General features: G+C 42.3%; 1 protein-coding gene and 1 pseudogene across 2 annotated transcripts; both read right to left on the reverse strand.

The window, feature by feature from the left end:
• Positions 1 to 1,983: 1,983 nt before the first annotated feature.
• On the reverse strand, positions 1,984 to 23,011 carry MTO1 (mitochondrial tRNA translation optimization 1). Its single transcript, XM_081251354.1, has 12 exons — positions 22,699 to 23,011; positions 19,411 to 19,610; positions 19,213 to 19,330; positions 15,188 to 15,477; positions 12,723 to 12,835; positions 12,434 to 12,624; positions 12,089 to 12,219; positions 10,798 to 11,002; positions 10,545 to 10,716; positions 7,499 to 7,617; positions 4,146 to 4,306; positions 1,984 to 2,529 (listed from the first exon to the last, which is right to left on the reverse strand). Exons 1-12 carry the CDS (start codon positions 22,913 to 22,915, stop codon positions 2,368 to 2,370), a joined length of 2,079 nt encoding a protein of 692 aa, XP_081107480.1. The 5' UTR covers positions 22,916 to 23,011; the 3' UTR covers positions 1,984 to 2,367.
• LOC308626388 (cyclin-dependent kinase 2-associated protein 1-like) lies at positions 16,192 to 19,205 on the reverse strand (annotated as a pseudogene). Its single transcript has one exon. The product of its transcript is annotated as a cyclin-dependent kinase 2-associated protein 1-like (transcript).
• Positions 23,012 to 27,801: the final 4,790 nt, after the last annotated feature.

Below are 27,801 nucleotides of genomic sequence, written 5' to 3' on the forward strand. Positions count from 1 at the left end.
TTAGCTCCCCGACCAGGCATCAAACCCGCACCCCCTGCATTGGAAGGCGAAGTCTTAACAATTGGACCATTAGGGAAGTCCCTGACAAAATATTTGAAAACAATCAGTAATAAAATTAAAACTCTTGGCTATAAGGTAACTTCATAATTCAGTGCCGTGATGGTTTAACTTAGCATAGGTCCCTATCTTCATCTTCCCTCCCTCCCCCCTCAACCAATGATTTGACAGATGCTTACTGTTTCTTAGTCATTTCCTCTTTTTTTGTGTTCCTGTTGAAATGAACTTTAGTATGTGCCCAGCTTTTCAAACTACCAGGCAATGTGGTCTGTGGTGGGTGTGGGAAATCACAAGGCCGACAGCTGTTGGAGGCTGACTCTTATCATTGTTGGGGGATTTCTATGAAGTAACCGTACTGTTAACATTTTTAGCTGATTTTTCCTAGGGTGTCAGTCTGTAGTGCCTCTGGCTGGCAGCAAGAGGAGGTAGGCTGTTTTGAAATATTCCTTTAAGTGAGATAATTTTGTATAGTCATTATTTTTTAAATAATTTAATTCAATTGGCTGCACCGCGCGGCTTGCGGGTTCTTAGTTCCCTGACCAGAGATCCAGCCCAGGCCCACTGCAGTGGAAGTGCAGCGTCCTAACCACTGGGCCACCAGGGAATTCCCGGCAGAGTCCTTATCTGCAGGCTTAGATTTAGTTTTAGTTCCACCATCTCTCTTTGATGAACACTGCCCAAACTTATATTAATAGTATTAGAGCACCTGAAAGAAAGAGCATAAGTCAAGAGTTTATAACTATTTCTTCAGATACACAAAACAGTTAATAATCTCTCTCCTATTCATAAATTAATGACGAAGCTATAATAACCTAATGAGGGTATTTTAACAGGTGCTAACTAGAAATACATCTTGGAGCAGACCCGCCGCCTTGACGACGTGCTGGGATGGCTGCGAGGACCCCGCTGCTCGTGGCTCGCTGGCCCCAGGAGGGGGATTTGGGGGGACGTTCCTAGCAGCTGTCGAAACCATTTGTTTTGGGGCTCCTCCCTGTTTCTCCCCTGCTCGGCACTGGCTGCCCATGTACGCTTTTCCTTGGTGGAACGCAAAGATGCCGCCAAACGAGCTGACAAGCTCCAAGACCGAGTTAAGTCCACCGGTGTGCACCTAGCAAACTACTGTTTTGAGCATGAAGTGCTATTTGGGCATTTTGCCAATTGGTTCTGACATGTGTCTGACACTGAGGACCGTTTGTGTTGGGAAGTGCACTTAGAGAAAGCTAGCTTGATGAAATACTGTTTACAGAATTCTGACCCTGAGAGAACAAAAATATGCCTAGGAGAAAGCTTGAAGGTAACTCTTATCATGTCCTTAAAATACAAAGCCCACTTTGCCTGAGACTTCAGCCTTGGGTTAATTAGAACTTCAGAAGATGTTTGGGTTTATTAAACACGTATCTTGTACCACATTAAAGAGAAATTATGCTATCAGAAAGATGTTAAGTTTTTAGAGGTTATGGAATATGTTCATAAGTTTGTCAGTCAGTAAATGCTGGTGTAACAGTTGAATTACTTGTTTCTTGGTTTTGTTAAGGCTTTTAAGGGTTAAAAATTGTAATATGTAATTAAAGCTACTAAAAACGATGAGGGGAGCATTTCACTGTGTAAAGCAAGTAGGATATGTGTCATCTGCAAGGGAAGGTATAAAGAATGGAGTTTTTTTTTAAATTTATTTATTTTACTTATTTTTATTTTTGGCTGCATTTTGTCTTCGTTACTGTGCATGGGCTTTCTCTAGTTGCAGCGAGCGGGGACTACACTTGGTTGCGGTGTGTGGGTTTCTCATTGCGGTGGCTTCTCTTGTTGCAGAGCACGGGCTCTAGGTGCACGGGCTTCAGTAGTTGTGGCACACGGGCTCAGTAGTTGTGGCTCACGGGCTTTAGAGCACAGGCTCAGTAGTTGTGGCGTACGGGCTTAGTTGCTCCGCGGCATGTGGTATCTTCCCAGACCAGGGCTTGAACCTGTGTCCCCTGCATTGGCAGGCAGATTCTTAACCACTGCGCCACCAGGGAAGCCCAAGAATGGAGATATTTTTGTTGAGGAAAAATGATGATAATAATTTTGTCCTAGAGCTGTTTGTTTCTGGATGGGGAAGACTAAGGGACAAATCATATGGATATAAAAAGTGATAAAACGTTTGTGAAAAAAGGGAACTTTGAGAAAAGAATTTTGTACATTGTCAGGAGCGATTAAGATTAGATTGGATTTAATTAGGTAAATAAACTTTGTTACTAATAGTAAGCTAAAAAAATACATCTTATCTCCTATCTATACTCTTGTATTGATTAAAAGTCTTCTATGAATAGAAAGCTATAACTGTCTATCTTCAAGTTTGTCTGTATTACATAAATGTTGATCAGTTTTGGGCAATCTATCCATAGCTGCCTGTCTTTGCTGAGTGGTCTTCACAAATCTGAGCAGATTGATGATGGCAGCAGGTGTCACTCCAGGTATACGACTGGCAGCCCCAATCTAGGAATTAAAACCGCAAGAGAAACATAAATAAGCTATGTCAATCATAAGCAAATCTATTTTCCTCCTGGTAACAATCTGTATGTTACAGTTTATGAAATATTTTTAAAACTATTATCTTAATGTATCTTCAAAATAACTCAGAAAGTAGATAAAAGATATGTGGTTATAATTAATATCTTCATTTTACAAACGGGAAACTGAGGCTCAGAGACATTAAAATGAGTTGTCCAAGATCATGTAACTAACATGTTAGAGTACCTAACCTTTTCTCTTCATTAAACTAATCTAACACCACTAGCAGTGTGTTGGGCAGCACCCTATAATTAATCTCAGTGATATTTCTGTGGTATATTTTTACAGTGAAATGTATGGATTATTCACTCCAAGTGATATAAAGACCTCATCAGTTCAGGTCTGTTTTGCCACCAAATGAGTCTGTAGCAAATGTGTGTCAGAGCTTTTTGTACTTTAGAATTTTGGATAAGAGGTGAACTCCGATGACCAGTTCTATGCAATTCAATTTTCTGTGATAATGTAAATTTTCTATAACATTTGCACAGTAAAAATGCACTGTCCAATATGGTAGCCAATAGCCTATTGTGGCTACTGAGCACTTGAAATGTGGCTAGTATGACTGAAGAGTTAATTTTTTAATTTAATTTTAATTACGGTCAATGGTCACATTTGGCTAATGGCTATCATACTGGGCAGTGCAGCCCGTGAGTATCCATAGAAACATAACCCAGTATGAATAGGATACAGTTATAAAACTTAGAGCCTCTTTGCCCACTTTCCACAATGACTTTTACTAAGAACACCATGTTAAATTCATGAACACCATGAAATCACTCCTCCCTTTAAAAACCATTTTTTTCAAAAATTTTTGCAGACTATGGTTTTGTTAAGTGCCCCTTTATTTTTATGAACCATTACCAAAACCAAAACAAACACAACCCACTGCCCATTAAACTATGATACACCATCAATTTTTAAGATACAACCCAGTTTCAGAGGTGTTAAAATGTGTCTCAGAATCAATAACTACAGCCTACCAGTCTTTAAGTATTTGTTATTACAAGTCCAATATTATATACTATAAAGTTTTTGCCAGATGTTTACAGCTGGGTGCACATGCACTCACGCAAATGCAAAACACACACAGACACACACACACACATACACACAAGCAGGAGCATGGGGTGGGGGCCCTCTTTGGCCCCCTTCTTCCTCCTAGTGGCTCCCAACACAACACTATGGAATCCCTGGGGCGGGGATCCAAGTAGTAATTTGAAAACTAGTGATATATATTCTGTTTTAACCTAAAGTAGTTTCTTTTAAGTCATGCATATATACAAGTTTGCACAACACAAGGTTGGGACTAGAGGATAATTATAATCAACCCAGTTCTTGACTTCCAGTTACTTATTTAGACTAAGCTTTTTCATCTCATAAAAACATACTGACATCTGTCATACAAAGAGAATATGAAAATAAGAGGTTAAGCTGTTTATGATGAAATAAAAATTAGTTACGTGGTCACTGTAAATCCAGGTTTTAAAAATTAAAGCTCTGGCTCTTTATAAACCGTTCCTACCCACTGCCTGTTTTCTTACCGTCTGTGGGCGACTGAAATGTAGCTTCTCTCGAACTTCATGGGACAAAGACACATCCCTGAGAGTCAAATAATCCAGGTCTTCTGGCAGCTGGAGAGCTTCATCTCGCTGAACTTCCTTTATTTCTTGTTGCTGATGGAACAACACTGATTCATATGTGGCTGGTGAACAAAATTAATGATGATATGCAGATTACATTAACAACTTACATTTTTAGTTTTTTACAATTTACAGAGAGCTTTTGCATACATGATCTCAGTACCATGAGACAGGTGGGGTAGGTGTTCCCTTTCACAGATGAGGGCATTGAGGCTAGAATAAAGAGAGGGAGTATCTTGCGTATTCACTACAACATTCTGTATGGTAGTTTATTCCATGTCCTTTTCATTTCAAAAATCTAGAAAATTAAAAGTAAAAAAAGAAATTGCTTTCCTTCTCAGTACAAATTTTGGTGGAACATTTCCTTCAATAGGCCGTAGGTTTGAATTTTAAGTCCTAAAGATGTTTCTCCAAGGGCTTCCCTGGTGGCACACTGGTTAAGAATCCACCTGCCAATGCAGGGGACACGGGTTCGAGCCCTGGTCCAGGAAGATCCCACATGTCGTGAAGCAACTAAGCCAGTGAGCCACAACTACTGAGCCTGCGCTCTAGAGCCCGCAAGCCACAACTACTGAGCCCATGCACCTAGAGCCTGTGCTCCGCAGCAAGAGAAGCCACCGCAATGAGAAGCCCACGCACCGCAACTAAGAGTAGCCCCCCCTCGCCACAACTAGAGAAAGCCCGCATGCAGCAACAAAGACCCAACACAGCCATAAATAAATAAATAAATAAATAAATTTTTAAAAAGATGTTTCTCTAAGAAGATGGTTTTCTAAATTATGTCCATATAAAGCTATAATTTTAAAAAGTAGATCTTCTTAGGTGATAATGTAATTTAAATAATTTAACTAAGGTGTTATTCAGAAGTTAGGAAGATCATTCAGCAATTATTTTGTAATTAAAGCATTCTGTTCTTAGAAAAATAAATCCAAAACCTGTTTTAAAACCTAAATTGAGGTGGTCATTCTGTCCTGTTTAAGAAAGCAAGTCTTCCCTAAAGGTTCTGGCAGTATCTGCTTCCATCACCTGACTGGCAGCCAGAAAATCTCAGCTCTGAGCCTGGCTCTGCCAGTAAACTACCCTCTAACTACGGACACATCATTATCCTTCTGGGCCTCAGCTGCTTTATCTAGAAACGTTAAGGGATGACTGGGAGGACTCACAATGGTCTTTATGACAACAAAGGATGGTTGTGAGGTGCACAGGCCTTACAGTCAGACATGCTAGGTTCAAATCCCAGTTCTGCCACTCACCAATTGGGTGATGCTGGGCAAGTTATCACTTACTTATCTGTACAATTAAGACATAATGCGAATAGCTATCCTTCACAGGACACATTTAAGTATCAAATGAAATAATGCATGTGATTAATACAATATATAACGAATTAGTACAACAAACTGGAATGAAATTTTATGACTCATGAATAGACTCTATAGGATCACAGAATATAAATGAAGAAGTAATGTATATGTTAAAGATATATTTAATCTTTCAAATATGTATACAGCAAAACATGAGAGATAACTACAAAAAAGAATCTGAAACTAATTTCTGCCTCGCAGTTTCTTGAAGAAACTTGCCTAGTGGAGGATCCAGGCAGTGATTTGAAAACCACTGATATGTGTTATTTTTTAACTTAGTGTAGTTTCTTTTAAGCCATGGATATAAATTAGAGTCTTTATATATGCCAGAGTCTTTTAAGAACAAGGCAAAACAGTAGCTACTCCGTGGCTGAAGTCAGGGTTTCCTATAAACAAGTTAAAGATAATTATTCTGGATGATTTATTGGACAAAACAAAACTGCACACCAAGTTTAAAGTATAACAGCCAGATGCTAACAGCCTAAATGTTCAATAAAGTAATTTTTACTCAATAGAAAGGTCATGGCGTTGAGATAAAAGGTTAACAATATTTCTTACACGTTAGCAAATGACTAGGGTCTGGTCATTTGGAAGAATGATAGGTAGCACTTGGGTCATCCTATATATGCAGCCAAAGTAGAGCAAGGTGACAGACCTCTCTGGAACGGAAAGAAAATTATCACTGCTAGAAGGAATGCAGCATTCTTAGCACCTTCGCTGGTCCCCAAGGAGCTTAAAGTCCTTTCCTGTTTGAACAATCCATCATTATCCTGCTTTTCCTACCCTTCTCCCCCATCTCATTCTGTTCCCTGCCTTTTTCTCCACATAATTTTCCACGGGAGGAAAAAAAATCTATCACAATGCACAAGCTAATGTTATTCTCAGTATTTCCGTTTATCTTTGAAATTTTTTTAAATAAAGAAAAACTTTAAAAAAATTCAGTGCAACTCCAAAAGTCACATGTGACTTTGATGGTCAATATATTGACGAAGAGTATGAGAGCACACCAAACGTTATAATAATGTACAAGGGCAGACTGTGGATTCCTTTGCCTGATACAAAGTATTTGTTAATGGAAGAGTATTTCAATATATTGTCAAAGCCAAAGATAGCATTATTTTTCTCATTATTAGAACATTAAAATGGGGAAAATGTAGGGACTACCCTGGTGGTCCAGTGGGTAAGACACTGCACTCCCAATGCAGGGGTCCCGGGTTCGATCACTGGTCAGGGAACTAGATCCCGCATGCATGCCGCAACTTAGAGTTCGCATGCTCCAACTAAGGAATTCCATGTGCTGCAACTAAAGATCCTGCATGCCACAACTAAGACCTGGTGCAGCCCAAATAAGTGAATTAATAATAAATTAATTAACAAATATAAAAAAATAATAAAGATTACTTTCTTGCAACAGGCAAGTTTACAAGTCTGGAACACACCTTGATCATGTTTGCATTAGATCTTATAATTTAGCAGCAGGGTGGAGGAGGGAAAAAAAAATCTAAAGAAAAAGGCGGGGGGATGTAAAAAAAAAAAAGTTCAAAAGGAAAAAAAAGGGTTTTTGTTTTTGTTTTTAAAGGAGAGCTGTACAGTAGCACTTCCCAAACATGAAATACACACACAAATCATGTAGGGATCTTGTTAAAAAGCAGGTGCTCACTCAGTGGGTCTGGGGTGGAGCCTGAGATTGTGCATCCCTAGCATGCTCCCACATGTTGCAATGCTATCTGGAACCCCACTCTGAGTGGTCAGAGCCTAAGATGATGCTGGTCCTGTGGTAATAATGGCTCCTCTTGACAGAGAGCTCTTCGTGGATCTGCCATCCATTCACAATTTGCACGAAAGGGAAGGAGAACATACAGACATCCTAAGTAAACAAGTATTTTCTACCTTCTATCTTCAGTCTTCCGGCGAGCTCTCCACATCTGGTGTACTTCTTCAAGGGCTCTGGGACAGCCCTGGCCAACAACTCCATGTCAACTTCCTCATACTTCAGAACATCGAGAGCTCTACAAGTACACAAAAGTTCCATTAACACAGGGGTCCATGTTATATCCAGCAGATTAAGAACAAGATTCCCTGAAAATAATACAAATCTCAGAATAAATAATATCAATATATTTCTAATTCTTCCCAAGTACAGTGAGCAAATGCAGCAGCAACGGCAACACAGTAGGACCTCAAGAAGGTTGGCATGTGATTCTCAACTCCCTTCCTTTATCATGAGGGATAAGTTGCTGGTAGCACTGCAATAATCTACTTGTCCTCCCTTTCTTGTAAGGACAGAATGTCCTCTGGTAACAAGGGTTTGATTGAACTCCGTAAGAATTTACATCTAAGTCACATTAAGCCCACGTCCTGTGAATGCGTTTGCACGTGTGCTCGGAACCAGCCGAAGATCTCCTGCTTGCTCCAAGACTGCAAAATATCCGCAGTTTCCTTCTCATTTTGTTTGGTTCTCTCAAGGCCTCACTGATCTGTACAGTTTCCCTAAATTTACTTCCTTAATTTTATTTTTGTTTACTTCTATCTTTCCCTCTTTTAACAGATTGCTTTTTTGATCAACTCTGTCCACCCAAAACCAATTAAACAATTAATTATCTAGGCAACAGAAAGTCAGCTCTGCCCATCCTGGGGTCCCAAGTTCTTCCAGCCCTACCAGATGCCTTCTTTACAGCTCATCCTATCACCGGGGTCATGCATCACCACCCTCTACAGATGCCTGACTCATCTCTTCCTCAGACGGCCCAGGAAAGGCCAGACACCCTCTCTCCACAAGGAGCTGTTAACTTTGTTGTGCTCCACGAAATGGATTATGTCAACTAATTTCAGAGGCCTCATCAGATAAGCTAGAATGAAACCAAATAACCCTAAACTTCAAAAGAAAGGGGTTGTCCTTTCAGAAATTATAGAACATGCTGGAACACACCTTCCGCAGCTACCGTGGAATCTTGCAGGATAGTGACCTCAAAGAAAAGCCTGTGACCATTTAACTATTAAAAAGGTTTTCAATAATTTGTTTATAAGGCTTGGAGCTGTTTGTAGGCCCAAACTTCAACACCAGCTTTGAACGAAGCCTAAGCCTCAGAGTGCAGAGGTCTGGCACAGAAGGACAAGCTCGCACACTTCCACAGAACACAAGAGACAGTTTCTGTGCTACCTGGCAGGTCAGTGCGTTTCCCTGTAATCATGACAGGAGATGTGTGTGCACCTGTGGATCTCTTCTGTCAAAATGTCAGCTCGAAGTCCAGTTCAACTCCTCAGGGCCAGCACAGAGCCCGCCACGTGTGCCGCAGATGCAACACATGTCCTTTGCCCAGGTTTCTATCTTTTTAGCTTTACATAGCTAGGAACTGATAAAGTGGTTCTTTTAGGGAGGCTGAACCCTAGACTATAAATATTCTGCTGAAATCAACATGAGGCCCCGTCACTGTCACCGCTTCCTTCTGAAATGAAAGACACCTGAATAAACAAGGAAAGCATTTGGCCAAATTACTGTTTTTAAAAAAAAATCACCTTAACAAAATGGCTACTCATGGGATTAGTCAGGTAAAAACATAAAACTGACAGCCTCCTTTTTCATATTTTTATTCATCAGTTCGCATTTTAAACTGTGTTGAAAACAGTCACTTCCCATGCTCTCACCAAGACCTCAATCCACATTAGTCACATTGAATGCAAATTCTAATTATACAAAATTTGAAATAGTGCAATATTTGATCTAAACAAAGCATAATGTTATAAATTCTTTTGCAAAGTTTGAAAAAATGTGAACCCTCTTAAATTTACCAAACAAAAAGCTGGACAACTGAGCGAATTATAAAACTATGTTTACACCAGTACCATCTCCCAGTACCACTTAGCTGGTAAACAAATACATCCAGCACCCTTATTTGTGAACCAGGCTGTCTTTCCTGTGAGTGAGATCCCCTGGTTTGGGTGACTACTATGCAGGTTATTTATTACTTACTGTTACTATAACTAAAAACCTGCTTACTATCCTCTAACCATAGTGCCAGTGCTTTGGGAAATTCCTGTGAAAATGAAAATTTGGGAACAGAAATCGTAAACGATAAAACACTGTGATGACATGAAAGCCAAACAAAGACATGCTATGTCTGGCTGTTAGTTAAGGGGAGAGCACTTGGAAAGATTAGAGATAATGAAAAGTGGCATTAAAATGGGTATACCTTTAAGTCCACAGAATCCCTCACAAGGAAAACGGGTTGGAAATCAAGGAAAGCTATAAAGGAAAAACATACTGGAGACACAGTTGCAAGATCAAGCCAGCATGTGTGCTTCTAAGATACAATGATTGTAGATTTATGCCTTCTGAGCACCCCGCACTCCCGATTAGCTTACCTTTTTTTAAATGGGAAAAAGCAGTGGTGAAAGATGCAGATTTTGAATTATGCAAGGTTTCTAGGAACATACCTCTGAAGCAAAAAAGCTCTATATTAATGCCCTTTAGACTTAGAGTCCATATAACCAGAATGGTAAAAACAAGGACAAAAAGAACCCTAAAATGTAGCAAGGGACTCTTCAAGTAAGTCCGAAGAATTTATAACACTGTGCTTAGTCAAAGTTGCCCTGCTATACCTCACAGGCAAGATGAGACCACTCCAGTTGCTCCCTGCCTAAAAAAGCAAGCAGATGACTCTATTTCTTGGTTTGTACCCCCTAAATCTTAGGCAAGCCAGAAGAACTCAATGGGAGCCACAGAGAAATTAAACAAAAAATGAAAATAACTTAGAATCATATATATTGTCATTAGTGAATAAAGAGATAAGTTACATCTAAAGGATTCTGAAAAGAAGCAAATGTAATAGCTGCATTCATTTAAAATGTGCAGGTAGGGAATTTACAGGTAATCTCTCTCTGAAATGACTTCATTTTTCTTTAAAAAGTAAGAAAGGTCTACATTAAAAATGCATACCTGAGGGGTAGACTTTTACCAATACTTATAGAAGCCTCTGGGATTAAGTTTTTCCATTTAGAACTTGGAAACTCAATGGATTTTAGCACAGAAATGCCTTCTTCTAAAGAAGACTTCATCCAAGTAGCTCTTTCATATCGTTGTTGGGACACACAACCAGCTTCCTTGTACCCTAGAAGGGGGAGGGAGAGACTATAATGAAAGAGGTCTTAAAGGAGAGGAAATCTGGTTGCAAGACTCAGTGAAGAGTTACCTCGGAACGTGAGCCTGCTGTCGGCGTTGTCAGGACGCAGTGACAAGCGGAACTCAGCTCGGCTGGTAAACATGCGGTATGGTTCGTTGGTACCCAGCGTGGTGAGGTCATCGATCAAGACTCCTATGTAGCCTTCTGTTCGGCTAATGACAAAAGGAGGCTTGTGTCTGACCCGAAGACTTGCATTGATTCCAGCTATCACACCCTACAAGAGGACTGAAATGTTTAAAAGGCCATTATGAACTGAACAAAGAGCTATCCTATTCAGATACTACCTGGAAAAAACGGCTCAGGGAGTGAGAAAGCAGGCCCTGCCCAGCAGGGATAGAACGAAGACAGAAAATGTGGTCCATATTCAGAAACAGAATACGGGTAATGTACCAGTTTAGAATGCTATGATTCACTGTTTTCAAAAATATCTAATATTCCTAATAAACCTAGGTGGGCTAATATTTTTTTTTTAAAAAATCCACTTGTGGGCCTCCCTGGTGGCGCAGTGGTTGAGAGTCCGCCTGCCGATGCAGGGGACGCGGGTTCGTGCCCCGGTCTGGGAGGATCCCACATGCCGCGGAGCGGCTGGGCCCGTGAGCCATGGCTGCTGGGCCTGCGCGTCCGGAGCCTGTGCTCTGCAAGGGGAGAGGCCACAACAGTGAGAGGCCCGCGTACCGCAAAAAAAAAAAAAAAAAAAAAAAATCCACTTGTAAGGGGCTTCCCTGGTGGCGCAGTGGTTTAGAGTCCGCCTGCTGATGCAGGGGACATGGGTTCGTGCCCCAGTCCGGGAAGATCCCACGTGCTGCGGAGCGGCTGGGCCCGTGAGCCATGGCCGCTGAGCCTGCACGTCCGGAGCCTGTGCTCCGCAACGGGAGAGGCCACAACAGTGAGACGCCCGCGTACCGCAAAAAAAAAAAAAAAAAATCCACTTGTAAGACTTTTTTAGCCTTTTCCTACTTACAACTAACAATAACATAAGTTTCTGCTTATAAAGGAATAATAATAGGGTAATTTTCAATAAAGTTAGTTTAAAAGAACTAAATTTTCTTTTTTTTTAAATTTCAGAAGCAATATAATAAATCTAATCGAAATATGCTATTGGATCTAGGAGCTCAGAAAAGAGTAATAAAGGCACAGTGGTTTTAAAATCCTGTTGTGTACTCTGAAACAGAATAATAAGTCTTCTACTGTAGTTATGAGCTGTATCTAAGCTCTGTATAGCTATCCTAACAGACATCAAGAGGAGGAACACCAGTTAAATAGTCCTTTTCTGTTCAGTAACATCTGAATGACCTCTTACTTGAGCTGCAGCTTCCTCATAACCAGTCGTGCCATTTATCTGTCCAGCAAAGAAGAGCCGCTGCACCAAATGAGTCTCGAGAGAAGGAGTGATCTGACGGGGGTCCAAGTAATCATACTGAACACCATAGCCTGGCCAAAGGATAAATGGTAAAAAGTAATAAAAACAGTGCTGGATTTGCCTCAAGGTAGAGATGCAAAGATTATCATGAAACGCCCTTTAAAAACAAAGACAATTTTAAACGCACAGATGTTGGGCTTTGTGTCCTGAGGCTCTAAGCAATCTCCTCACCATCTGCTGAGCAATGCTGAGCTCAGACTGAAGAGCAGCTGGCATTCTCTTTACCTGGCTGAATCATCTTAGCTTTCTCGAAGCCTCTGATGCATGTGATCATTTTCTCTTGTAATTCAGCTGGCAGTGTCACAGATAACCCTTGTGGGTAGATGAGGTCAGAATCCATTCCTTCAGGTTCCAACCAAACCTGATGTCGACGGTTTGGAAAACGCAAAACCTTTGCTTCAATGGAGGGACAGTATCTAGAAAAGGACGTTGACATTTAAAAATTTAATGAAACAAACAAAAGAGGGTTGACATTGTTCCTTACAGTAACTGAGCACTGATATTTTGTCCTTACCGGGGTCCTCTTGTAGTTTCCTTAACGTGACAGTTAAGGTGAAGGTTCTCAAGGACAATCTCATCCACTTGAGGGTTGGTGTGAGTCAAGTAACATGGCAACTGATCTTCTGGCTAAAACACAGGAACTAGTTACGTTGTTTTGCTTCTCTATTAGTTTGCCTCTCATTCAAATAAATGCCACACATGATATGCACTTACTTTTATAGACATTAAATGTATGCATAATGCCAAATGCTAATGGTGAAATATGCTTGTTAAAAACAACCCAAAACATGAAGCTAAATTTACACAAGCCTCCAGATCAACAGTTTACAGGAAATACAGAGGATGCAGGAACATGTTTAAGGCACCAGAGGGTTGAAATCAGACAAATCTAGAATGTAGGAAACTTCAGAAAAGAAATGACTCGGTTTCTTCCACATATAAATGTAAAAAAAAAAAAAAAAAAGAGGGAAACTATTATAAGACATATTATCCAAAGTCATGTATGGACCTCATTTGGTTCTTGGTTCAAATAAAACAACTGTAAAAAAACATTTTAAATAAACATTTAACAACTATAAAAACTAGGGAAAATTGAGCACTGAATATCAGATGATGTTAAGAAATTATGTTTTGCTATGTGTGAATAATAGTACTGTGTCGATTTTTACAAAGTCCTTATTTGTTAAAGACATGTACCAAAGTGTATCTCAGTGAAATGATGTGATGTCTGGGATTGTTGCTTTAAAACTAAGCAAGAACAAAGTTTTGAGGAAAGTGAACCAGGAATGTCAAAACAGGAAATTCCTCAGTAGTCTAGTGCTTAGGACTCCACGCTGCTACTGCAGAAGGCATGGGTTCAATCCCCGGTCAGGGAACTGAGATCCCACAAGCTGTGTGGCATGGCCAAAAATAAAAAATAAAACTAAAAAACAAAAAGTTTAAAAATATACACACTAGGAAACTATCATCATGATTTACATTTTACCAAAGTGAAAATACAAAAGTCACTTGCTCAAAATAACAACACTTGGAGCCACTCATCAGGTTAACACTCACCAGAAACTAGGACCATCAAATATTAGCCCTTAATTCTAAACACATAATATACAGTTTTTTGTTTTTTAAATTCAAAGGATAGGTAGAAGTAGCCTGTATCTTCAAATGTATCAGTGCCGGGCTTCCTTGGCAGCGCAGTGGTTAAGAATCCGCCTGCCAGTGCAGGGGACATGGGTTCGAGCCCTGTTCGGGAAGAACCCACATGCCGCGGAGCAACTAAGTCCGTGCGCCACTACTGAACCTGCGCTCTAGAGTCCATGAGCCACAACTACTGAAGCCCGCGAGCCACAACTGCTGAAGCCCACGCGCCTAGAGCCCATGCTCCACAAGAGAAGCCACTGCAATGTGAAGCCCGCGCACTGCAACGAAGAGTAGCCCTTGCTCGCTGCAACTAAAGAAAACCTGTGTGCAGCAACGAAGACCCAACGCAGGTAAAAATAAATGAATAAATAAATTTATTTAAAAAAAAAGAGACTAAGGAACTGTTCCAGATTAAAGGGAAATGACAATTAAATGCAATATGTGATCCTAGATTGGAAAAAAAAATGTTGGGACAAAAAAAGTATTGGGACAATCAGCAAAATCTATGGATTTTGTATTAGATAACAGCACTGTGTCACTGTTAAATTCCCCAAATTTCATCACTGCATTGAGGTTATAAAAGAGGATGTCTTTGTGCTTAGTTGAGATGCAGACTGAAGTATTTCGAGGTAAAGGGTCATAATCTCTGTAACTTTTAAATGTTTCTGGAAAAGAAAAAAGAATAAAAATAAATGTGGGGGGCTCCCCTCGTGGCGCAGTGGTTAAGAATCCGCCTGCCAGTGCAGGGGACAGGGGTTCGAGCCCTGGTCCAGGAAGATCCCGCATGCCGCGGAGCAACTCAGCCCGTGCGCCACGACTACTGAGCTCACGCACCCTAGAGCCCGTGCTCTGCAACGAGAAGCCACGGCAATGAGAAGCCCGCGCACCTCAACAAAGAGTAGCCCCCGCTCGCCGCAACTCGAGAAAGCCTGTGCGCAGCAACAAAGACCCAATGCAACCAAAAATAAATAAATTTAAAATAAATAAATGTGTATATTATTGTTTTATACATTAAATATATACATGGATCTATGTCTCTATATATGGAGGGCAAAATATTAACAATGGGTGAATTTCAATGGCTTATAGGAGTTTCACAATCTTACAACTTTTCTGAAACTACTTCAAAAAGTTTAAATAGGCAAAGTTATCAAAGTAATGAAATTTAAGAATTTATGGGGAAATACCCAAGTAGCCAAATCAGTTAATCCTTTTAAAGATCCTTTTTTTGCACACTAATAGTGATGAAAAGTGAATTGCTACCAAAAAAAAAAAAAAAAAGAAAAAAAAGGGCTAGTCTATATCCTCTGTTTAAAGCCAGATTTTCATAAATTATCTCACCTTGATCCACACTGTCTCATTGATAAAGCTGAACGGTATGGATGGATTATCTGGTGTCTGCTTGTTTAGAATGCTGAAATTAATGGATTCTTTGGCGATCCGGGGCGGAGTCCCAGTCTTCAATCTTCCCACCACAAACCCCAACTTCTCCAGAGTCTGAGCCAACCCTATGGAAGGCTGATCCCCTAAACGTCCTGCTGGATGCATCTCCAATCCAATTACAATCATGCCTCTCAGAAACGTCCCAGTAGTTAGAACCACACTCTCCGCATACACTGTACTTCCATCCACTAAAGGATAGGAAACAAAATAAAACTCAGGTTCTAATTGTTACCATGGATTAAATTGGAACGTGACTATTTTGCAGTAAAACTACAGAAAAATTTTGTCTTTAGAAACTTGAAAAAGATTTTAAATCAGTAAGAAGCCTATATGTTATCAATCTCAAGAATCCGAGAAAGCTGGGATGGAAAGCATAATGTATTCTCACCAATACACATGTTCCTAAAATCTTGTCAGCACTTTTTCTTTTTTTACAAGCTGTTAATGAAAATAAGCCTTATTACATCGAGTAATAAATAAAAAGATGCAAACAGTTCCATTTTCTTCCAGATGTTTGGATCAACTTACAGGAAAGGCAGAACTGAAATCTACATAGTCTCAGGAAAAATTTCGGGATCCTTGTTAGGTTTGGTTTTGGAGGTTGCTCTTTCTTCTGTATTCATAACTTGTGCATTTTTTGTGTGTGTGTGTGGTACGCGGGCCTCTCACTGTTGTGGCCTCTCCCGTTGCGGAGCACAGGCTCCGGACGCGCAGGCTCAGCGGCCATGGCTCACGGGCCCAGCCGCTCCGCGGCACGTGGGATCTTCCCGGACCGGGGCACGAACCCGTGTCCCCTGCATCGGCAGGCGGACTCTCAACCACTGCGCCACCAGGGAAGCCCTCAGGTTCAGTCTTTTGACCAGACCATTTAGGTGGTTCTGGGTTCTAAAATTGGGTTTTAAAATTGACTTCAAAGCACTAATAGTCATGCAAATGCTTAAGCAAAAAAGAAATTACATTAAGCAGAATCTATAGTGTATGGGAAGCGAGGGGACCAGCTACTAGTTAAGTGTCCTGTCAAGTCCGCACTACAAAAAACCCCTTCAGGTTGAATCAGCTTACGAAAAGGAGCAAAGCACAATGCGGGTAACATAAATGTATTCAACAGGAGAGCGAGACACTGGGATCTTGGAGGCAAACTAGTTTGCTGTAAGGTAATTTTAACGTGCCTCTTTTGAATCAATGCTTTAAAAAACAACAACAAACACCTGGGTAGTTCCTCACTATTTACAATGTAACTCCCCACTGGGCTTCTCTGCCCTTCTCGTGCCCAGGTCCGGGAAGATCCCACATGCCGCGGAGCGGCTGGGCCCGTGAGCCATGGCCGCTGAGCCTGCGCGTCCGGAGCCTGTGCTCCGCAGCGGGAGAGGCCACAACGGTGAGAGGCCCGCGTACCGCAAAAAAAAAAAAACAAAAAAAACAAAAACAAACTCCCCATCAACTGCAAAATCTTTCCTCAATCTTACAGGCTGTAGATTCGGAGCCTGGTGAACCACGGGAGGGGCGGGGGGAGGAGAAACAAAACTGTTACCATTTTGAAAACAAAGTTTCATCCTAACAGGGGAGATGAACTGTAACTTCTCTCGGAAGAAGGCAGAAAACCTTCCAGGCTCACGAGGCAGCTAGGACCCGGCCTTCCGTTCCATTTCAGCCAAGCACTCCCGCACCAAGCCTCGTGCGTGGATTATGCCCCGTTTCAGGCTCTCCATTGCGCTCCTGCTGCCCGCGGAGGTGGGGGGGGGCTCTGATCTCTCTCCCAAACTCTTCGATGATGGCCAGCAGCTCCGCGTATTTGCTCTGGAGCACCTGGCTCTTCCCAGTTTCCTGGGCATAGCCTAGAGATGGCGGCCCGTAGTCACTCAGCAGCTGGCGGTACTGGGAAGACGTCGCCATACTGGTGGAGGGCGGGTGGACGCTCCCAGAGGCGCTGAGGGAGGCGGTGGGCATGTGTGCGGTCAAGTTCGGGCTGTGAGACATGCCCCCCAAGCGGCGGGGCACGGCAGGGTGCAGCGGGGCCGGCCCCAGAGTCCGCGCGCCTGCCCAGCTCCCGCGCACTTTTTGTTGTTCTCAGTTAATTTTTTTAATTAATTAATTTAGACTTCTGGTTAAATATGACAGACCACCTCACATGATTTCTTCTCCCTCTTGAAACTCCAAGAAAATGAAATAAAGGGGCAAAAAAGATATAAAACCACAGGCCAAGTAATGGGAAAGAACTTGTCAAAAGATGAGAAATTTCAAAATATTTTCAGAAGATAGAAAGTGGTTGCAGTGGGGAGGGAGTTTGGGATTAACATATTCACACAACATATAAACTAGATAATCAACAAGGACCTACTGTATAGCACATGGAACTCTACTCAATATTCTGTAATAACCTAACAGGGGAAAAGAGTCTGAAAAAGGATGGATATATGTATATGTATAACTGAATCACTTTGCTGTACCCCTAAAACTAACACAATATTGTAAATCAACTATACTCCAATATAAAATTAAATTTAAAAAAAGTGGTTGCAAGAGTGATAACTGATTTAGCAGAGGGGAGAGGGCCTTAACTCAAGAACCTAAAGAGAACATACTGATGACAATGAAGCAACTTGCCGTGCAAAGGCTCAGAAGCTGGAGGACTGAATATAAGAAATGTAGGAATGAAGCTAGGGGGCTGAAAATGAGAGAAAGAGTTGAAATCTGCATATAAAGGTTTGCCTGCAGACAGATCCACCTTCCACTAATCAAACAATATCATCATCAAATCTGGAGGGGAAAGGAGGGAGGGGAGAGAAAGGGAAATGAAAATAAAACTAGTAACTGTTCAACATGGGGAAGTCAGTCAACACTGACAGAAGAAAGGGAAGATTAAGTATATTATACAAAATCATAGTTACTAAGGTAATCACAGAACAAAAACATGAACTTTTAAGAAAGAAACATAGCTCCCTAAAGCAAAGAAAACTAAACACAGATTAAGTGGTTAAAATAAAGGTACAGAATAGTGTGTGCAACATGCTACTGCTATGTGTGTTGGGGGGAAATATAAACACACACACAGAAAGACCACACCAGAGATGAGTAATGCTCCCGAGGAAGGAAACTGGCTGCCTGGAGCACAAGATGAGAGTCCACCTTTTCATTCTACCTTCTTTCATCTCCTTTAAACCGTTTACCGTTATATGTATTCCCCATTCAAAAAAAACCCAATAAATGTATAATAAAAATTAATTTTAAAATAGGGATAATAAGTTAATCTCTGTATTTTAAATGATTGAGATTCTTCAGCACAGCCCCTCCTACCATTTTGTTCCTAGAATGCTAGCAGGAGCCAATAGTCCAGTCCCCTGGCAGAAGATCGATTCTTCGCCTGAGGACTAAGAGACATAGTCTCTTTTGTTTGGGAGTTCCCAACAAAAAGGCCAGTTCAATCCCTAATCACCAGACTATAGACTTGCCCAAGCAATAAAACTAACTGTGCACACACAAATCTTCCAATGTTTAAGTGGTTAAGTCTGCAGAGGGAGATAATAGAGATAAATTGTTTTTCCACACAAATTTAAATTCTACTTGATTTTTGTAAAAATTACATGCATGTGTTATTTTAAAAATTAATACAAAACTCAAATAAAAAAACATATATAATAATCCTGTAAAATATAAACTAAAAATATTTAAAGTCAGAAATAAGAAATACCAGGAGGAAATTACACAATTATGCAGGCTATAGAGTCCCAAAATAAGATGGTACAGAATGTGAGCTTCATTGTCAAAATGAAAGGAGAAGTATGATTTTTTATACAGTTTTCCTCATGTATGAACAGAAAACACAACAATTTCCTAGAATAAGCAAAACATCTCCATACTCTGCTCAAAATAAATTTCTCACATGGAGTTTGATACTATTATTATCATCTATAAGCAGTACACACCCAAAACAACACCACTGACGCGGTATTTCCCAGTGTGCTCAGGCTCTGGTTCTATAAGAATGAGGTCTTCTACAGCTCCCTCCTGCACAGTCAGCAGCGGTGTATTCAGAATTTCTTTCTGTCAAAATAGAACGCAAGCTGAAACATAACAGTTAAACAATCACTACAGTCTTTCCTGTTTTCATGCCCTGTTCTTACCTGCATGTTCTGTTTATAAAGTTTCCTATCAATCTGAGCTCTCAGACCCCAAACAGCTGGTCCCTTGCGCCGGTTTAATACTTTGTAATGTACACCAGACTGGTCACAGATTCGAGAACACAGGCCATCCAAGGCATCAACTTCTCTCATTAAATGCCCCTTTCCAATGCCACCAAAGGAAGGATTACAGGACATCTGACCTAAAGAGAACAGACATAAACAAAATAAATATATGAGCATCCTGCATATAGTGAGCCTTGATAAAATAAAAGAACTTGAAGCAAACACTAAAAATGCTGGAGTTCCAACAGGATGCAAGAGTTATTCAGGGCGGGACTTCCTGGTGGCACAGTGGTTAAGAATCCCCCTGCGGGGCTTCCCTGGTGGCGCGGTGGTTGAGAGTCCGCCTGCCGATGCAGGGGACACGGGTTCATGCCCTGGTCCGGGAGGATCCCGCGTGCCGTGGAGCAGCTGGGCCCGTGAGCCATGGCCGCTGGGCCTGTGCGTCCGGAGCCTGTGTTCCGCAACGGGAGAGGCCACAGCAGTGAGGCCCGCGTACCGCAAAAAAAAAAAAAAAAGAATCCCCCTGCATTCGAGCCCTGGTCCGGGAAGATCCCACATGCCGTGGAGCAACTAAGCCGGTGCGCCACAACTACTGAGCCTGTGCTCTAGAGGCCACAAGCCACAACTACTGAGCCTGAGAGCCACAACTACTGAAGCCCGTGCACCTAGAGCCCGTGCTCCGCAACAAGAGAAGCCACCGCAGTGAGAAGCCCGCGCACCGCAACGGAGAGTAGCCCCCGCGCTCTGCAACTGGAGAAAGCCTGCCTGCGGCAACAAAGACCCAACGCAGCCAAAAACAAATAAATAAATAAAATTTTAAAATGAGAAAAAGTTATGCAGGGCATCCTGGAATACAAACCATTGCTGGAAGTTTCTTATGAATCTTTCCCTTGTACACATTCATTACATTGCCTTTTCCTCTTCCTTTTCAATGTGACCTTGAAATTCTTAACCTCATGTTGCTGTGGCCAGCAACAAGCCCTCCAAAAGTTTTCATGGGGGCTTCCCTGGTGGTGCAGTGGTTAGGAGTCCGCCTGCCGATGCAGGGTAAATGGGTTCGTGCCTGGTCCGGGAAGATCCCACATGCCGTGCAGTGGCTGGGCCCGTGAGCCATGGCCGCTGAGCCTACGTGTCTGGAGCCTGTGCTCCGCAATGGGAGAGGCCCGCATACCGCAAAAAAAAAAAAAAAAAAAAAAAAAGTTTTCATGGTCTCCAGAGGGAGGCTGAATCGTGCTGTGATTAGGAGCATGGGTTAGGAGTGAGCAAGAGATCTGGCTCAGTTCCTAGATTTACCACTTATAAGCTCCATGTGATCTCAGCAAATTATCTAATATTCTGTACCTCAGCATCCCTACTCTAAAAACAGGGATGACAGCTGCAGTAGATTATTTCCCTCCTTCCTATTTACTTCCTATTCACTATTTACTTAGGTAAACACTATTCCCTATGAGGCTTTGTTTGGGGAGTATGACCTAAATTCAGTTTAGGGGTAAACCTTTATTGATCTAAAGTAATCATGGTAATCCTACTTGTCAGTGCCTGATTTAGTGTCAGAAGACTTTTCTCTTTTGTCATGAATGCCAAAAAATAGTTTGTCGAAAAGCATTATTTTCCAGGTTAGTATAAAATAAAAGATTTTCTGTCTCTGACTTCATTATTAGCAGATGATATGACTGAATTGAAAGAGGACAATTCCTGCATTCTGTATTCTTACGGAAGTTCAACTTTCTCAGCCAAAGCTATCTTTCTGAGGACAAGCAGAAATACCTGATACTCTACTACATCAAATTACCTTAAAAAAATGAGACTTTGATTTTAAGATAGAATTGTCATTTACTAAGCTCATCTATTAATATGAGTTATTAAAATATCTCTGAAATCTATTTATTTAAAAAGAAACTTTAGGTCATATTGTATTGGTATAAATACAATGGGTATTTTTATAGGATATTAACGACTACTTAATGAATATGGGTTTTGATGGGAATTCCTTTATCCTTGACAGAACTACATTACTTATACTATTTAATGATCATCTTAGTTCAATACTTTTTTGTTCATTAGATTTTTAAAATTGTTTTTCCTGGTTTTTACTCGGGTAATCATATAGCCTCGCTCCAAAAGAATCGCCGTTAACAGTGCATATTTCTCCACAGTTATGAGCTGAATGGTTGTTTTAAAAAGTATTTCAGTACACAAAGCACAGTTAACATTTCAGTTACTATTCACTCTTAAGCAAAATGCAAGAGGAAAGACATAGGCATGCATAATTTACAGGATAATGTCCTAGCTAGTATCTAAGATGATGCTAGAGAGGAGTCTTGTTTAAATTATGGCCGTCCAACCACAGCCTGTAAGTGCAAAAAAGCACTGTCGGGTCGTCCTAAGCACAAAACTGGGGAATAAACATTCAGTAGGAATACAGAATGCAATAAAAAAAGTACCCTCGTTCTTCAAAAGGGCTTCACAACCTCGAGAAAAACACAATGGTCATTTAATAAACGAGTACTAATAATGTTAATTCACTTAAAAAAATAAATTTATTTATATATTTTTATTTTTGGCTGCGTTGGGTCTTGGTTGCTGCGCATGGATGGGCTTTCTCTAGTTGCGGTGCGCGGGTTTCTCATTGCGGTGGCTTCTCTTGTTGCGGAGCACGGGCTCTAGGCGCGGGGGCTTCAGTAGTTGTGGCTCACGGGCTCCAGAGCGCTGGCTCAGTGGCACTTGGGCTCAGTAGTTGTGGCGCACGGGCTTAGTTGCTCCGCGGCATGTGGGATCTTCCCAGACCAGGGATCCAACAGTGTCCCCTGCGTTGGCAGGCAGATTTTTAACCACTGCGCCACCAGGGAAGTCCTAATTCACTCTTTAACCAAAGCAACAAGCTAGTAAGGGCAAATGGCAACAATGAAATAAGGTACCAGCCAGTATTCCTACAGTTTGCCCTTTTCTCAAGGCACCCCCTCTCCCCAGCCCCCCGCACCCTCCCCACTGATTACTTTTCAGCAGCAGCACAATCCACGGTCCACAGAATAGCCCCTAGTCTTAGAGCTCTGGCCCGGGCCCGCTTGATCTGCGAAACACAAATCAGGCTAAAACCACAGTCGGCAGGATTCTCACCAGCCTTAAGGCAGGGAAAAGGTTGCCCACATCCCAGGCACTGGGAGGGGGAGGAGGGAGGGCACTGGCTGCTTGCGTCCCAGGCAAGCCCCACACCGCGCTACTCACCGATGGTGTCCACTCGATGCGTGAGCAGCAGAGTCCGGGAGCCGCACCGAGCGGCGGCGGCAGCGGCTTCGGTCCCCGCATGTCCTCCGCCAATGACTACCACGTCGAAGTGCGGAGTCCAGGGCGCCGCGCTGTCACCGCTGAACCGGGAAGACGGATGGTGCTGTTTGGTGAGTGAAGCCGCGACCCAGCGACCACAGCTTCGGAAGGAGAACATGGTTGGAGAAAGGCCGAGTCTTTAACTCGGAGCCTGACACGAGCGAGGGGCAAACATTTTGGAGAAGAGAGTCTTCAGGGAGCAGCCATCTTGTTCTGATGTCACAGCGTAGCACGTCTACGTCCAGCGTCGCCGCTGATTGGCAGTTTGGCGAAACTTTACTGATGAAACAAGGCCCGACAGCTGTGCAGGTGGCCAGCGAGGTGTGTGCCTCCTTTCTCGGTCGGCGCAGGCGGTTTGATTCCATATGTCTGTGGATTGGGGGGACTCCTACTCAGTCATCTTTTGTCCTTTTCAGCGAATTGCTGCCCTGATCACCAGGTGGCCACCTACAAATAAGAATTTGGATGACTGCTTTATCAGATTCTTTGAACTTTCTGGTGCAGCTATCACCTTGACTTCTGTTTATGAAGACTAGAGTCTGAATAGGAATCGATTTCAAAGGCCTTCAAATGTATTTGTGGATGAAAGATTCATGATGGCTAATGAGGTGAATGGCAGGGTTGAAGGTTAAATGTCCAGCCTTTTGCAGTTGATATTTTTAAAACCTTCTGTATGGTTAGGTCGCTGGAGGTAGCTGTTCTCTTGCTCTCTGTACTACATTCCCTGCTTAACCGGTTCCTGCCTCACCTACACCCGACTCACATGACTGACCTTCCTACATACTTGCCCCAGGCCCTAGCTAGCGATAGCTTAGCAAAGGGCTGGCGAGGGGGCGTGCCCCTCGGCTGGTTTCCCTGGTAATGAGTCGACCTGTAGTTACTTCCCCCTATAATTGCTAACCCCCCTCTGCCCCTGGGAGCAAAGACTGCCCTGTGTCCTGCCCGCCCTCCGCCGTACACAGTGGGGTGTCACTCTAGGACCTTGATTCAGACAGGTAAGCTCCCCCTATCCACTAAACCACTGATGTCTCTGTTGCTGACTCAGGGCTCTTTCTTCTGTCTTGAAGCTGGGCAAGTAGAGGCCTTGCAGGCATGGGGGAGCAGCCGAACACCTCTCTTAGAGAGGAAACTTTTGACTGGTTAGATAGTGAAACAGCCCATGTGGCAGTTTAATTGTTCTGATTATTAACATCTATCGAATGCATAATTTTTTTCTTATTACATTACTAATAAGCATTCTTTATACACAATTTAAAGCTTACAGAAACACAAAACTTTGAGAGTTAAGGAACCCGTAACTTCCATCAGGCCTTCCGGCTGTCATCTCCATAATAATTGTCAGCATTTTGTTGCTAATGCCTCCTAGTGTTTCATACTTATACTAATGCTACTATTATTTTGCATGTATAATACTGATTATATTGTTTTTCAGTTTGCTTCTTTTTTAAACGATGTATTTTTTTACTATCTCTATGCCAGTATATATGAATCTACCTCACTTTTTAGTATTATAGTCAGTTGTTTATATGAACCATAGTTTATTTAATCAACTCCAATTACTGAGCATTTGGATTGTTTCTGTGGACTGAAAAAAAGTGCACAATCCAAAAGTTGAGAGTTATGTTTTATTTAGCAGACATTCTGAGGACTTCAAGCCGGGGAGACAACATCTCAGATAACTCTGAGAGACTGCTCCATAGAGCTGGGCATGGGGGAAGCCAGGATATATAGGAGTTTTTGCAACCAAGGGCAGGTACAAGTTGGAACATCAAAAGATTACTGTTAATTAAAGAAAGCCAGACATCTCAAGTTAATAAAATTAGCACTTTTCTATGTATGGGAAGATGCAAAGTCTTGGATCACTGAAATCATTCCTTAGATATTCACCTCAGCTATCTGGGGCCAGTATCCTGTGTTTTCTCATCCTGAGTCTCCTCAGGGTGCACCGTTGGGGAGTGGGTGGCCGCAGCAGTTGATTCCTAGGTTGTGGGCATTCCTGGTTTCCATCCTGAGTTCCCTCAGGGCTCACTGTCTGGGCATGTGGGCTTGATGGCTGCAACATCCTTTGTTTACCAATATGGCAGGCAGCATTCTTAGTTCACGTTTCTAATTTTTTGATATTATGATCATCCTTGTACATATATCTTTTTAAAACTATGGAACTCTTTATTTATTTATATTTTTGGCTGCGTTGGGTCTTCGTTGCTGTGTGTGGGCTTTCTCTAGTTGCGGAGAGCGGGGGCTACTCTTCATTGCAGTGCGCCGGGCTTCTCATTGTGCTGGCTTCTCTTGCTGCAGGGCACGGTCTCTAGGCGCCCGGGCTTCAGTAGTTGTGGCTCGCGGGCTCTAGAGCGTAGGCTCAGTAGTTGTGGCGCACGGGCTTAGTTGCTCCGCGGCATGTGGGATCTTCCCGGACCAGGGCTCAAACCCGTGTTCCCTGCATTGCCAGGCGGGTTCTTAACCACTGTACCACCAGGGAAGTACTGACTCTTCGGTGTTTAAATTTTTGACAACTGCTAAATTAACTTTCTAAAAACTTTGTATCAGGTTATACGAACTGTGTAAGATTATTTCATCACACTGTAGCCAGCACTGGATTTTAATTTTTAATTTTAAATATATTTTCATTATTTTTTAATGAAAATGTGATCATACTATCTATGACCTATATACACTGTATTGTGATCTGCTTTTTACATAATAGATTATCATGGACATTTTTCTATGCTAACAAACACAGGTTTATGTCATTTTTAAGAGCTACAACATGTACTGTTTTATTAATAAGTATTTTAAAATCAATAGCTTGAGCCTTTGATTAGAGAATCACAGGCCTACATTTTCAATTTCACTATTCCCTTCACATGGTGTATATTTAAATCAGACCCTTCTCTTTCCTACAGAGATATTAATGACAGACCCAAAGATAAGATGTTTAGGCAGGGATAGGTATATGATTAACTGGATTTCTGCTGTAAAAGAAAACAAAGCTCTTTTTGCTGAAGTTAGTCTGTTACTTTTTGTGTTGAGGATGCCCAGAACCATCCTCAGGTTTAGTGATAAGTAAGAAGGACTCATAGAACTCAGAAAAGCTGTTATATTCATATTTATGGTTTATTACAGTGAAAGCATACAGATTAAATTCAGTAAAGCCAAAAGGCACTTAGAGTGGAATCCAGGAGAGACCCAGGCACAGGCTTCCAGTTGTCTCTCCCATGGAGTCACAGAGACAGGACTCAGTTTTCCTAGCAATGATGTGTAACAACACACAGTAGTGCCAACCGGGGAAGCTAACCTACACCTTGGTATCTAGGGCTTTTATTGGGAGTCTCATGATTCTGTGCCTGCATGACTGACCTAGTTACTTAGTCTCCAGCCCCTCCAGAGGTCAAACTGATACAGCATGGATCACATTGTTCGTATAAACTGTCTAACACGAGGATTCCCTGGTGGCGCAGTGGTTGGGAGTCCGCCTGCTGATGCAGGGGACACGGGTTCGCGCCCCGGTCCGGGAATATCCCACATGCCGCGGAGCGGCTGGGCCCGTGAGCCATGGCCGCTGAGCTTGCGCTCCGCAATGGAAGAGGCTACAACAGTGAGAGGCCCGCGTACCGAAAAAAAACAAGAACAAAAAACTGTCTAACACGGTCCACACCCCCAGGTATATACAAAGACACTTTTATCAGGCAGAATATTCCAAGGGCTTAAAGTTATCTCCCATGAACCTGTTAGGGGCCAGTCCTTTTTTTGGAATGTGCAGTTTGAACACCCGAAGTCTGCGGAGTTGATCCTTTACTGAACACCCTTTTTCTGAGTTACGGCAGCGGTCCGGTCCCCAACCTTTTTGGCGTCAGGGACCGGTTTCATGGAAGACAATTTTTCCACGGAGCCTGGTGGGGGGCTGGTTCAGGCGGTAATGGGAGCGATGGGGAGCGGCAGATGAAGCTTCTCTCGCTTGCCCGCTGCTGACCTCCTGCTGTGAGGCCCGGTTCCTAACAGGCCGCGGACTGGTACTGGTCCACGGCCCGGAGGTTGGGGGCCTCTGAGTTAAGTGAATCCTTTTTTTTTCTTTTTAAAAATATTTATTTATTTATTTGGCTGCGCCGGCTCTTAGTTGCAGCACACGGGCTCTTAGTTGCAGCATGTGGGATCTAGTTCCCTGACCAGGGATCGAACCCCGGCCCACTGCATTGGGAGCGTGGAGTCTTAACCACTGGACCACCGGAGAAGTCCTGAGTTAAAGGAATCCTCATTAAGTTGTACTGTTTCAGATTCTTAATATTTACCTCAGGCTTGATTTTTATGTTAAGAGATATCTTGCAAAATTACAGGACACCTTGAGACACACTGTCAAGGTCCTGGGTCGTAAAAGCCTTTTTACTACCATGATTATAGAAAAGAGAATTAATAATAATAAGAAGAAACGTACACATTACCAGAAAACATTTTGGCCTTACAAATACTTTTTTTTTTTTTTTTTGCGGTACGCGGGCCTCTCACTGCTGTGGCCTCTCCCGTTGCGGAGCACAGGCTCCGGACGCGCAGGCTCAGCGGCCATGGCTCACGGGACCAGCTGCTCCGTGGCACGTGGGATCCTCCCGGACCGGGGCACGAACCCGCATCCCCTGCATCGGCAGGCGGACTCTCAACCACTGCGCCACCAGGGAAGCCCACAAATACTATTTTTAAAAAACAGATAATTTAATTGTTAATGAATTTCCTTCTACTCTATACTTAGTTTCAAATCTACCATTGAGTAATCTGAAAAATAGAAAATCAAATCTCTGCTTTTGAGAGGCATATAGTTTCATGGGCAATTTAGGCAGGGTATAAGCAATAGAAGAAAAAGGTGATCAATTATAAATTGATCAATTTTACTTCCATTTTGGAGAAAGGTTGGATTTATAGAAATGAAAAATCTCAGTCCTTGCCCTCAAAGAGTTCCCAGACTACTGACTGGCACACACACAGTTATAAGGCAATGCATTAAATCCTATAATAAAG

This window comes from Mesoplodon bidens (genome assembly GCF_964165515.1).
Source record: "Mesoplodon bidens genome assembly, chromosome: 12".
In the NCBI taxonomy this organism is placed as follows: Eukaryota; Metazoa; Chordata; class Mammalia; order Artiodactyla; family Ziphiidae; genus Mesoplodon; species Mesoplodon bidens.

Excerpts from the sequence above, each read along its gene's own strand:
- MTO1 (XM_081251354.1), bottom strand. The coding sequence starts at position 22,915 with ATGTTCTCCTTCCGAAGCTGTGGTCGCTGGGTCGCGGCTTCACTCACC. Across the intron at positions 19,331-19,410 it reads TTTATAAACAGAACATGCAG|AAAGAAATTCTGAATACACC; the intron begins GTAAGAACAGGG and ends CTATTTTGACAG. Across the intron at positions 12,220-12,433 it reads AGCTAAGATGATTCAGCCAG|GCTATGGTGTTCAGTATGAT; the intron begins GTAAAGAGAATG and ends TCCTTTGGCCAG.